At 31.8% G+C, this 14,031-nt stretch overlaps 2 protein-coding genes across 3 annotated transcripts in view; both read right to left on the reverse strand.

Moving 5' to 3' along the window:
- Ecr (ecdysone receptor) overlaps window positions 1–13,168 on the reverse strand; it is a 60,939-nt gene extending 47,771 nt beyond the window's left edge. The window contains exon 1 of one of the 2 annotated variants that reach the window (XM_015315595.2): window positions 12,422–13,168. In XM_015315595.2, coding sequence (XP_015171081.1) covers window positions 12,422–12,920 — 499 coding nt within the window. In that variant the 5' untranslated portion in view covers window positions 12,921–13,168. The remainder of the gene's footprint in view (window positions 1–12,421) is intronic. The other variant, XM_015315596.2, reaches the window with a different exon arrangement.
- LOC149032468 (uncharacterized) overlaps window positions 6,643–14,031 on the reverse strand; it is a 155,619-nt gene continuing 148,230 nt past the window's right edge. Inside the window, exon 4 of the mRNA XM_089172956.1 lies at window positions 6,643–7,071. Within this exon, the coding sequence (XP_089029082.1) occupies window positions 6,866–7,071 (206 nt within the window). The 3' untranslated portion in view covers window positions 6,643–6,865. The remainder of the gene's footprint in view (window positions 7,072–14,031) is intronic.

The following is a 14,031-nucleotide window of genomic DNA, read 5'->3' on the forward strand; positions in this document are numbered from 1 at the left end:
TAATTTGCAATAGCAAAATTATCTTCTGTCTTTGGAACGACAAATAATTAATGTTGATTATGATCTTAAATCTTGAATCAGCAAAAAGGTACTATCTTCGCTTGTTCGAAAGAGATTTTGAAAAGTGAGATTTTACGAGTGGAATTATCTTTCAACGGAGATTTTCAAATCTGAATGACAAAAAAGAAGAAAATAGAAAGAAAGGGAAAAAAAGAAGAAAAGGATTTACGTGAGAAATAGAGGGAAAAAAGAGATTTAAAAAAATACGATGAAAATTAAAAACGAGAGAGAGAGAAAAGAAAATGGAAAAACGGTGAATAAAAGATCTATGACGTCATGTCTCGACTTGATTCGAAAAAAAAAGAAAGAGAAAGAGAGAAAAACAGACGACATAAAGAAGAGTAGGAAACGCACTTTAACCGGAACCACCGTATGTTTTGAAAATCACCATTAATATTCATAATACACTCTCATTTACTTTGATTTTAGTTTCTTATCCTCCGACATCTTGTGGCTGAAGTTAATGGAGAGTAGCAATTAAGAATGAGACGGTTGAAGTATCCTCACCGAGATTCTTTAAAAAGTATGAATATGAAAGAGAAAGAGGGGAGGAATACAATGAAAAAGAAAAAGAAAAAAGGAAATTATGGAAGAGGGAGTAACAAAAATGGCAGAAGGATGGAAAAATGTAAAATGATGGAAGGGAAAGCAAAAAAAAAGAGAAAGAGAGATGGGAAAAACAAAAAGGAGGAATAGATGATAACGTTTTATAATATTTTATCTATTTCTTTTGACAAATAAACACAAAAAAATACAACATCGTTAAATAATAAAAAAAAATAATGCACAATAAAATTTTTGTTATTGTTGCTTTTGAAGGTTAGGATAGTTTATTTAATTTGTTAAATAACTCGCATTGTTTAACATATACCAATCGACTTCCATATGCAAATCGTATCAAACAACACGTTCAATTACTATTATAACTATTCCGAGATTTTTAGTTTTCTTTATTTTTTTTCTTTCTTTCGTGAGTGAAAATCGTTAAGGAGAACACGAATAATCATTTAGCATGGAAATTTCTTTGAGAGAAACTATCGTCGTTATACTTACAACGATATATCTGTATATCTAAATGTTATACTCTATTGAACACATACGCAAATGCGAATGATGCCAGTATAAACAAATGACAGAAATTTTTTTTAATATAAAAATTTCTTTCAAATGGAAATAAAAGTATATCGTTCTGTGATATAATTTGAAATAAATACATTTGGAAATACTTTCATACGCAATTGGACGATATCGATCATAAATACATAGGGAACGTTTTAATTACGCCAGAATAAATACGAATTTTTTAGTGCACGAGTAATAGCAATTTTTCACTATTGTTCCGAAAAATAAAAAATTTTTCGTTTTAATTGAAAAATTTGAAACCAAATATCTCTCCAACATTTTAATTGGACAAAAACAAATAGATATCATTATTTGAATATATGTATACCTATAGTACGTAATTAACAAGAGAAATTACTCTTACTATTTGAAATATACAAAATTCCACATGATATAATTAGAAACAATCAAAAAATATTTCTACAAAAATTAACTTATCGATCATATGTAATTATACATTTCTTCTTTTTTTTTCTTTCATGCATAATTTGAATGAAAGAAAAGAAAGATAAAAATATCATATGTGCAGATCAGACGTGTTAGAAGTGAAACCTTCTTAAAATCAAGCTTCGAAAGAATGAGTCGAATGCAGAGTATCAGAAGTAAGATAATTGTAGGATTTATTTATTATAATATTGCTACCATATATACCAAAGGGCACCGGAATGATCTTGGGATGGGAGTAGCTGACTAAAACTAACACTTTCCAAATTCTAACAATTAAGATAGAATGCCAAATGTGATAGCCATAGATAGAAACAAAAAATGTAGAATGTTTGTTTATGTAAAGATATCCCGTCCTAACCTAAGCAAATATAATGTATCCTTATTTGAAACTCAAGTAAATGATAATCCTTCTGTGAATTTGAGATATCTTTATCATGGGTCAGCACACCCAAGTATTTTTTGTTGTTGTAACTAATTCCTTTAGATGCCTGAAAAAAAAAAACAGAACAATTTTGGTCGTACTTTTTCGTTTCATCGAGTTCTGAATCACAAGGATTCTAACAAAATTTTCTCTTCAAAAGTCGTTGTAAAAGAAACACATTATCATTCAATAATATTATTATTATAATTATTAATTAGCAATAGGAGCTTGAAAGTTCATTGCCGCAAATACTAAATCTGCCATTGTTCCTGTTCCTGAGCGTGACCTCCTCTCCATTCGCGATCTTCGTAGCCTATTTCTTTAAGATCTTTCCTAATATTGTCCCTCCCATCTACGTCTCGGTCTACCCAATAATCTTTTTCTGTTCGACCGTCCTTATGGGCACCACTTGACTTGTCCATCTTAATCGTCGTGAATTTCAAACATCAATGATGTCCGGTATGTTGTACAGTCGGTATACTTCCAACGTTATGAAGTTTTGTTTATTCAATTCAATACTATTATTTATGAAAAATGTATTTTATTTTAAATGTTCACTTAAGGGGGTATTCTGGTCTAGAGGTATGAATTTTAGGTATTTTTTTCAAGTGCAATAACCAAAAGACAAATAATATTTTCACTATCGATAATGTTACAAGATATTTAATAATATTTCAAGAATAGATGAAAAAAAAATAGTGAAAAAATTCAAAATTGAAAAAGATATAGGCTGATGAAATGGGGTGTCCTAAAAAAATGGCGCGCGACGATTGTCACGATTGCAGCACTCTTAGTAATTCGAAATAAAAAAATTAAAAAGATTATTAATTTAGAATAATGCCGCTATTGTACTAACTAAAAAAAAGTTAAAAAAAAATTTTTTTTCTCTAAATTACGGCTGTCTGAAAAAATGATACATATTTTTTACCACTTTTTTTCCTTTTTCGAATTTTTTAAAAATAGTAAAATTTAAAAATTATTGTAAGAGTTTAGTTAGTACGATAGAGAAATGAATAGAGAAGACTCTCACCAAATTTCAAGTAAATCAGTTTAGTAGAACTTGAGAAATCATGACAACCGTGAAAAAAAACAGTTTCGGGAAAAAAGCGTTCAAAGTTTCGCGTAATAAGGGTAGGATTATAGGATGCCGCGTCACTAAAACAGCTATATCTCTGAAAATAATTTGAATTTTGAAAAATCCTTTTAAGGACATATTCTTAAAAGGTTAAAGCTTTGAAAATAGGAAAAAAAAATCGATTTTTTCAAATTTCTAGACCAGAATATCCTCTTAATACATATATTTAATGTGACGCTCCACATCTCCTAGTCTACCCCTTACGAAGTAAAAGGTGCGAAGAACCTATCATTCTACAAAAATAATTCTGAACTGTTGGTATATTAAAATTTAAAAATGGCAACAATTTTTCATCACAGTTGCATCATCGACTTAGCCTTACACTGAGAAAGTTTAGTGATATAGTACCAATGTTAATCAGTAAAATAGGACCGGAAATTTTTTTAATGCTAGAGGTCTTTTATAGTTTTCATGAAACAGTTTTGCTTGTGAGAAAAGTGCGAAATCTAGCGGCCAGTCGAAGAACTTATGTTTTTAAGTAGGTATCTCTCCAACACTACGGTTTCTCCTAATACGATTTCGCTATAACACGATTCACAAATTACGGCAAATCCTCCAACAACACGGTATCTCATTACACGGTTTCGCTATAACACGATTCATAATTTGGTCTCCTCTTTATGCTCTGCTTCGTAGTTATTGCTCCTGGTTGTACATGTGTGTGTTTGTGTGCGACTTCATTCTACGAAGCATAGACACTAAACCTGTCGATGCTAAACCTGTTCGTAGGTAGGAACGATAGAAGGGTATAGAATAAATAGAGATAAGTACGTAGGTATGCGACAAAAGAATAAGATCCAAACAAACCGACGGTCGAAATAAAGAAAGAAGGTGTGAAGTCTGCTTTTGTAAGTTGTATAAGTGTGTAAGTCTATGTGAGTCTGGAAGGTATATATATATACGTATAATTTATTTTCTATTTAAAAATGTTTCTATTTTATTGAAAAATATTATAATTAATAATCATGAAATATATAGAATATAATAATTGTATTGTCTGCAACACATTTTACAAAAAAAAAAAAAAATGATTACAAGATACATCAGAGAAAAAGAAGAATTAGACAACACTGTAAAATACATTAGAAGCAGCTGACAAACTCCATTCAAAAGCAAGTAAATTACTGTCATACTTTTATTTTCCTTCATAAATATATTCAATTCATTAAGATTAAAATATGTCTATTGAATTTCATTTTTATATGTTTTTATAAAAAATATACAAAGACTTATATTGACCCAGGCATATAAGAAAATTATATTGTTAATTATAATATTTACGTAATAAAGAAATTTATATTAATTTTTCCATCAAATAAAAACATTTTTAACACGCTGAACGCCTACCGTGAATCAATGGAGTTTACCACGGGGCTGATATTTGAGACTCATTGTGTACATAGTTCGATAAGCTAAGAGAACGATACAATTCAATGCGTTCTTTTGATTTTTGTTGCTCAGATCTTTATTTAGACGAGACTATTAAGAGAATTTAAGTTTGTGGTTCAAAGAATAAAAACGAAATATGTTATAAATAATAAGGGTCTCGAAGTGTGGCAGGCTATGCAGTTGAAAAAGCATTTTTAGAAAATATCTCTATTAGATCTCTTATTGCATTTATATCAGAATCTTCGTTCAGTCCTGCAGTAATTTCCATATGTTTTCTGTAACGACTTTATTTCGTGATTTCTAAAATTTTTTTTAGACAGCCCAAAAATGTAGATGAAAGTGAGAATTCGAAAATCATCATAACCAACAAAATTTTATACCTGAGATTCACAAAAAGGATATTTTATATTTACTTTGTTTACCATGAATTCTATTTCTTTTAATAACCATCCTACGATTAGGTGTTTATCTATGACTATCGCATTCAGCATTCCATTTGTATTGCTTGAATTTGGAAAAGTGTAGTTTTTATCAGTTATTCCACCCACTGATCGTGCATAATGTTTTTAGATGTCTAAAGTACACTTTGGGCTAAAAAACAAAAAATCGATTTTTTGAAAATTCTATAGTGGTGTTACCCCTTAAGGACTCAATAGCATATTTAACATCTTTAATTGTAAATATCTAAAAAAATTATTGAGTAGTAGCCCCTATTACCATATATATTCGTGAACAGAGAAGCAAAATCTATCATCCTACAAAATTTGAACAAAATCCGTGAGACTAAGGCCTTGCACTCTCCTTGTTAGTAATATAGCCGTTTCATCGCCGCGTTTCCGTTCTCTTTTTTCCAAATCACCCCCATTTTAAAGAAGTTTTTACTTCAAAAACGTGTTATTGTTAGTAACGAAGAGTATTGACTGAAAATTTGACTATAATAATATTACCCAATGACCATCCATGAAATGCATATGTATGAAGTTGCTGGAAAGCGAAGGTATTCCATTGGGACAATGTTGTTGCAATGCGATATTGAGACCATGACCTTGACAAAGAGACACATGAAAATGATACGGTTGTGCGAGGAAGAGGAGAATGCATAATCTACATATACATATATATATATACATGATAGCGTGTATATAGCATAATCGATGGGAAACACGGCATCCGGTGGTGGTAGCGTTGCTACAATGGCGGACAGTAAAGGGAAAGAGAAACAGAATCAGAAAGAGAGAGAGAGAGAGAGAGAGAGAGAGAGAGAGAGAGAGAGAGAGAGAGAGAGAGAGAGAGAGAAAACGAAGATATAACGCACATCACGCCAATTAAGCCATTAAATGCGTCAACCATTATAGTTTTATTGCATATATTGGTTTCTTTCTTCTTCTCTCTTTCTCTATCCCTTATTTTTTTTTCTTCTAATATTCTTTTCTTTCTCATTTTAGAGGTTATGAACGTTTCAATGGGTAAAGCAATACAATATACTACATATACATAAGAATAAGCCTTGTACAGAGTGATCCGAAGTAATTAAATAACGGGGTCAGTAAGGTCGATAATTAAATGGCAAATAGGAAATAACAAGAAACATATATATATATACATATATATATATATATATATATATATATATATATATATATATATATATATATATATGATACAATTGTCCCTGTGTATGTGTATGACCGAATGGGTGACCAAGTAAACGAACGATGGAAAACTAATTGAATAGGAAAGAACCATTCTTTTTCTTTACTTCAATATTTGCCTGCATGAGTTCCTTTCGGATGATAGGAAATAAGTGAAAAAGATACAATATAAAAGGACAACATTTAATTATAACACGAAATATAAAATTACGTTTAGTAACTCGAAAAAAATGGACAATTCATGTAGCATCATTTAATTTCAATGATAATTGAAAATCTAAAGTGAATATATGCATATATTTTAAGCTCATAATTTTACATTTACACTACCTAATACAAATTATAAGTTTAATCTGAAGTTTCCTGGACATCAATTATATATACAAGGTGATTTGCCAACTAAATAGCTCCAAAAGTATGATAGTAGCAAAAAAGTTTATTAAGAAAAAGTTGCATGAAAAATTCAGGACTATAACATAACGTTTTTTTTGCTAGGTACAGTATATACAGATCTATAGGTTCACTTTGTTTAGTTAAATACAATACTATATTTTAATGCTTATTTTCTGATAGCGGCTGTCAAAACGAATCCAATGATATGCCACATTAAATACAAAACTTGACAATGACCAATAAAAACTATTCAGAAATAGTATACTGTACAACTAGTGCGAAAAGTTGTCGATTGCCCACGAGAGCGAAGTTGCACATTCTATTTTTTATTACGAATGCGAGGACATATTTGGTACATAATTGGGGTCCAGGGGCGAAGTTCCGGCGGGGTCCAGGGGCAGAGACCCGGCGGGGGGTTGGAGGACGGAGCCCTCCCTCTCCACAAAACAATACTGAAAAAGTTAAAAAATTATAAAATAAAATAAATGAAGAACTAAATATTAATCTTATCGTCTAAGATAGCGTTTTTAAACAAGAAATAAAATAAAGAAAAAACTACATATTAATCTTATCGCCTACAATATTGACACTTTGATTGTCTTTTTTTTATCGTCAATTTGCGTGTGGTAAGTATAATTTGGGTGCGACAAGTAAACTTTTCGCATTCAAATTGTAAAGTAGGCAAACACAGCGTCTTTTCAACCCCAATAGCGACCGCAAAGATAGTACTTTCCCCGCATGAGTAATAAAAATATCTGGTTTACAGCGACACAACCCTTGACGCAAGCACAACGCGACAATGACGCGACTAGACGCGTGAAACTGTATTGTGGCTGGCAGATTTTATCTTCGTTGACCTTCAAAAATATTAATGTTGTATATTATTGGATTCGTCTTGACAGCCGCTATCAGAACATAAGTATTAAAATATAATATTCTATTTAAAAAAACAAAGTGTTGACCTATAAATTTCGAAAAATATTGAACCTAACAACAACAAAAATAACTTTATATCTAGTCCTGAATTATTCATGTAACTTTTTCTGAATAAACTTTTCTGCTGCTTTCGTACTTTTAGAGCTATTTAGGTAACCAGAATTAGTGAATCACCCTGTATATTTATTCTGTTATTTATAATGTTATATTAAATATTATAATAAATATCTTAAAATTTTATTGATTATAAATATTCATGTATATATGTAAATGTAAAAATGGTTGAATATTTTTTTTCTTTCACTGTAATTTTCTTTTAGAATTTTTCCAAACTACTTACTAAAAGTAAGGGATATATTCACACAGTATTCTATTCAGGTAGTCCAGATTTACGATATACTTTTGTTAACTAAAAATTTTAAATTTACCTGGCATATACACGTATATATATACTACGTCGGAAGGACGAAGGAATATTTTACGAAGGGAAGAAAATACAAAGAAATCTTACGAATGAATTTGCAGAAATTGGTCGACTGTAGGGAAGAGAGGAACGGCTTCTTATAAAAGGTAAAGGATCAAAGGGTCGAGAATGTGTTGAAATTTTATCCCACGATATACGAATATCGTTATATAAAAGATTAATAACAACGACGCCATTTTGTATCTAAAATCAATAAAAATATTTGTTTACATAGTTCAATATATGATTAACCAACCCTCAAAAAAGAAATTCTATTCCTCATTTAATGTTCGTAAAAAAAATTCCCAAAAAAGGCTTAACTTACAAATTTAATATTTCTATTGAACGAATTTCTCACTATAGATAAATTGGATCATTTTTCGCAACACGGTACAATAAATTATTTTTAGCTCCTTTACTTCTCACGTTTTTTCTCCCCTTTTATTTTGTTTTCTCTTTGATAAATAAGACATAAAAAAAAATATACAACAAAAATATCTATACTTGTGACGTATATTTTTTCAGGAAGATATTTTTCTTATCATTTTTTAATCAAAATTGTATATAGAGGTTTATCTTTTAAATTAAATTAAATTATTGATAATTTAAAAGAGTATTTGCTTATATTGTTGTTTAATTTGACTATAAATATGTCAGATTACTTTTAACATTATATTGTTTGTTACAAGTAAAGGTCTTTTTTTTTTTTTAATTTGCAGTCTCGAGATAAACAAGCCCGCAACAGATTGCATTTAATACGCTTGATGTTAAATACAATTATGCTTGTACTAAATGAGGAGAGAAAAAAACATAGCATATATCTTCGATGGATGCTTTTCTTAATAGAGAAGCTCAAAAAGGAATATTTACGAAATAAGCAGCAATGATTTGCTTGTTTATCTCGCAATATTATCGTTCCTCGTTTATTTTTCCAAAGTCAAGTAAATTAAAGAATTCCTATTGAAATATTACTCTTCGTTAAGAAGAAACGTTTTATAAACGAGTAAGAGAGAGAAAAGAAAGAGATGATTTTAATCATTTGAAGATCGAAGATAACGTCGAGGTTTAATTCGTCCATAAAGTCTCGTTTCGATTCGAGATCAAATTGGCTGGTTGCGTGCACACGCCCGCGCAATTGTTCCAATTGAATTAATAACTGAAAGTATTTATTTTCTGCTTTTTATTTTAGTTACACAAAATGTAATAAGAAAAACATAACAATATTTACAATATTTGATAAAACTAAAAAGCTAAGAAAATCAATACAAAACAAATTGGTAATTTTAATAAAGTATATAAATTTAAATTATATGACTTATTTTTGTACTTATTTTTCAAAGGAAAAATTACGTAGGGCATACCGATAAATATTCAATACAATTGAATTTTTATTTTCAATAAAATTCAAAATAAAATTCATGTGAATTCGATTAATTTATCGAATAGTATAAAAATGCAGTTCCCTCTAATTTTTTATTATTAGTAGTGGGATTGTAAATTATTATTAATAATAGTTAATTTAATTATAGTAATATAGTTAATTTGATATTAATTTAATTATATTAAATATAATTAAATATATAATAATTTAATAATACTTAATTATTATTAGTAGTGAGATGAAAAATAATGGAGGGAATTTAATACAAAAGCGGGTACCCATTTATAAAACGAATTATAATTTGGTATCGCAAAATGTATTATGAAATCCAATTTCAATCCGAGACATGATCAAAAACTTTCCCAAGCACGATCAATTGATAATAACAGAAAAGATTTCGCTTGTTCGTCCTTCAATTTATGGATGTGTGCTATGCATATGTTTAATCGAATGACACGTTTCACTTTCCATTAACGTTAAGCCTTACAAACAATTTCAAAAACCGATTTTGTCCATCTACTACTGTCATCGTGTTTCTTTTCGTCAACAATGAAATTCGACTTTTCCATTCCTCATCCTATTGCAATTATGCCAATAATACGCCAATAAAATAGTTTCTCTGGAGATTACCCGGTAAAAAAGATTTCCTAGAATATTTACGTCATTGACCAATATTTGATACATTTTAGAATATTTTTGGATTCCCATAAACAGACAAGACCTAGCGAATGTAAGATATTTCTTTTTACGAAAAAAAAGAATATAATACACCTATCCCCTAATTTACGCTGATAATAGGCTTTTCCTAAAACCGTCTAAATCGAAAAAAACAAACAAAATGCACATAATTTAATTATTTATGTCAACATAGAATAAAACTAAATATATCTAAAAGCATAAAACTAACGATCTATACATAAAATGATAAAAACATAAGAGTATATTGCATGTAAATCATTTTACATATACAAACAAAAAGTATAAATTAAAAAGTAAAACTAAAAATTTCGTTATACTGTTATCACTTTCTTCGACTTGTTTATTCCTGGTTGGTAATTTGTCCTTTCATCACTCAATAGAATTTGATGCAATTCAAGTTCCATGTTAGATGAATTAGAAACAAGTTCAGATCAGTTAGTCTTGATAATGCAATTCTTAGTTAACAATTGTGTCCATAATTATGAAAGTGGTCTAAATCCTATATCTCTTGTTTCGAGATATTTAAAGATTTATACTTCAACACTATACGAATTCTATATAATATTGAAATAACAAACATTATCTAACGATTCATTTTTGATAATATCGTCAAAATTATATTGAATTTATTTAGCTTATAATAATGTAGTGCGTAATAACTGATAAACTCATTTTTTATTAATTTTGACTTAGACCACTTTCATAATTATAGGCACAATTGTGTTTGATTTTTGATCTAATCTTTCTGCACCTTTTCTTATTGAGTTAAGTCTTTATTATTATCTTGCTGAAATAGGAGGACTTGTTCAACATTCGGGTCATTGTGCAGAAAATGATTATTCAATTTGTGCCCTAATTCAAGTTCTTCATATTGGGTCTACAAGAAAAATTCCAGCGTTTTTTCATAAAATTTGAGGGTTTATTCTGAAAAAATGGTTACATATTTTTCATTCGAAATATTGTCCATCGGAAGATACAATTTTTCCCCATCTTTCTGGCAATTTGTGAATTTCACACAAAACAAAGTTCTCGTCTTTTGAGCCAATTTTTGATTCCTTCTACTGAAGTAAAGAGCATTCCAGTAAGAGCGTTCTGCATCAACCGAAACAAGTGGTAGTTATATGGCGCCAAATCTGGATTATAAGGCGGGTGAGGCAGAATTTCCCATCTACTATTATCCAAGTAGTTTTTGACCGAAGCAGCAACATGTGGCCGAGCGTTGTTGCGGTGAAAAATTACGGACTTGTGCCTGGTCTGATATTCTGGCCGTTTTTCCGCCAATGCCCGCTTCAAACGAATTAGTTGGGTTCGATACAATGGTCCTTTGATGGTTTGACCACTCGGTAGCAGTTCGTAGTATATGACACCCTTCTGATCCCACCATATGCAGAGCATGACCTTATTCATGTGAATATTTCGCTTCGGCGTCGATTTGGCCGGCTCGCCAGGCTTTGCATATGTTTTTTTGCGTTTAGAATTATCATAATTGATCCACTTTTCGTCACTAGTGACAATACATTTCTGACATGCAAAATCGCCGTTCGACATCTCTCGGCTTTAACTCGTACGGCACCCAATTTTCAACTTGTTGGATGAATTCCAAAGCTTTCAGGCGCAGGGAAATGGCTTGTTGTGTGACGCCCAATGATGCAGCAAGCTCTTCTTGAATTTGACACGGATCCTCATTCAGCAAAGCCTCCAATTCCAAAGCCTCGTCTTCAAAATTTTTCGGCTTTCCGGAGCGCTCCTTGTCTTCAACGTCAAAATCACTATTTTTGAACCGTTTGAACCAAACGGTTCACGGAAGTGGTTCACTCACGACACGTCGGTTCACCAGTACATTCCGTCCCGTAAGTTTCCAGAAGCCAACGATAGGCCTCAGCTGCACTTTTCTTCATATTAAAGAATAGAAGCAGCGCTTCCCATAAATGACACTTATTTGGCACATAACTTGCCATGTTTTTGCTTCATAAAATATACGACGCCGATAGAAATGCGCAAATATGATGATGCAATGTTGTTAACAGATACACAAGCTTCGAAAATGACACATGTGATGTGATATTTCTGCCCAGAATCTACTCGTGAGACCATCTATTATAAAACGCTGGAAACTTGCTTGTAGACCCAATATATGACAATATGTTGTGAACATAAATGGTTCACACTTCTTTATCTGGGGGAGGGGGAAATTTTAAAACCATGTAAATCTGGGATTAAAATTTCGAAATAAAACTTTTCTAAATTTCAAATGCAACAAATAAAGAACCTTTGAATAAATTAATATTAGTATTAGTTGTAGTGGCAGTAGATATTACAATACCTTCTAAGGTACTTTGATACGGTGAGGCAGGATGTTGATCGTTGGTAGTTACAAGGATACTACTTGTAACGGTAGTGTTAGGTGAAACGACCGTACTAATTTTACTGTACTCGACCGATTGATCGATTGTCGTCGTTGCAGTAGTTATACTGGTCGTTTGTTGTTGTTGTTTTTGTTGTTTTTGCTGCTGAATTTGTGCTTGTTGCAGTCCACGTTGAAGGTCCAGATCCCATAGTTGAAGGTTTTCGTTACTTTTGGCAGGCATTGTCAGAACAGCATTAACTTCCGCTGTCACAGAACAAAAACTCGATGGTGACGGAGAAAGTACACTACTAGAAACTTCTGAACAAGATTCTTGAAGATGATGATGGTGGTTATGATGATGATGGTGGTTATGATGATTATTAGGATAAGCAGTCCCAATAGTGGGTTGTCTATCACTACCACCCCATCTTCTTCTTACACCAGCAACGGGCACTCTTGGAACAGTTTGAAGCATGTTTACAATACCAACTCCAACTTGTTCCTCTTTAATTTTATCCAGTACTACCACCCTTTCCTCCGCCAATTTCCCCTCCAAAGATTTTTCCTCTCCGTCGCCAGCTTCCTTTTCCTTTTCCAGCCCTTTACGAGTCCTCGGCTCCACCGTATCAATCTTTTCGAGTTCCACACTTAAAACAAGCTTGGCCGTCCTTTGAAAGGACGGCCTTGAAAATAGAACTATCTCCCTCCGTTGTATCCTTGAATTCTCTCCAGCCCCCGCCCCCCCCCTCCCTGATATCACTATCACTACCGCTTTCCTCTTCCTTTCCCTTTTCTTTTCCTTTTAATCCGAACGTAGTATCCCTTACGAACTTTCACCAAAAAGCAATTCGCTGTCAGGAGTTGTGATCGATGATCCAAGTTGAAGTCCTTGTCATCTTTATTCGAAACTTTATCTTTTAGATATTTCGACAAGAGAATTAGTAATAATACAAATGATATCAAAATATCGATAGAATTCGAATAATTGTTTTAAACGTGAAGAGAGATGTTGTTGGTCTTTTTTTTTTTAAACACGTTGCGTTTGTTATTTTTATCTTTTTATCTTAGATTGTTTCACCGCGGTCGCGGCTAATGGCGTTCACCAGTCAGTCGCGGTGTGTCGGTCATCGAGGAAACGGGGTCACGATAGAGCAAAAGGGAACGCGCGCCGCCCATGAGAGAGAGAGAGAGAAGACGTTCATTCGTTCGTCCGTTCCTCGCGTTCGTGCACTGCGCTGGATAAATCGAGTTCAAGCACAGTAGAAAACCAAAAAAAGTAAAAAGGAAAAAAACCTTAGTCCGTCGTCGTAGACAAACAAATGAATTTTCTCTACTTAACTTGTGCTTTCCTTCCTTACTTGCTACTTTGCTTTTGCTTGTTTGCTTCCTTGTTTGTTTGCTTGTTTACTTCTCACTTGCTCGATACCACTTTTAAATTTTTTTCGATTAATATTTCTTTTTTTTGTAATTGGAAAGAGTTATACCCGCATGGAAAAGAGAGATCAGTAGTCAACAGTCAACATAGCTGTTTAGCAATTTTTGAACTTCTTCGTCTGTTGTCAATACCTGTTCCACCTAATACAAGT

The sequence above is a fragment of the Polistes dominula genome, unplaced genomic scaffold (genome assembly GCF_049000335.1).
Source record: "Polistes dominula isolate Pdom_NZ unplaced genomic scaffold, Pdom_raw_medaka contig_22, whole genome shotgun sequence".
In the NCBI taxonomy this organism is placed as follows: domain Eukaryota; kingdom Metazoa; phylum Arthropoda; class Insecta; order Hymenoptera; family Vespidae; genus Polistes; species Polistes dominula.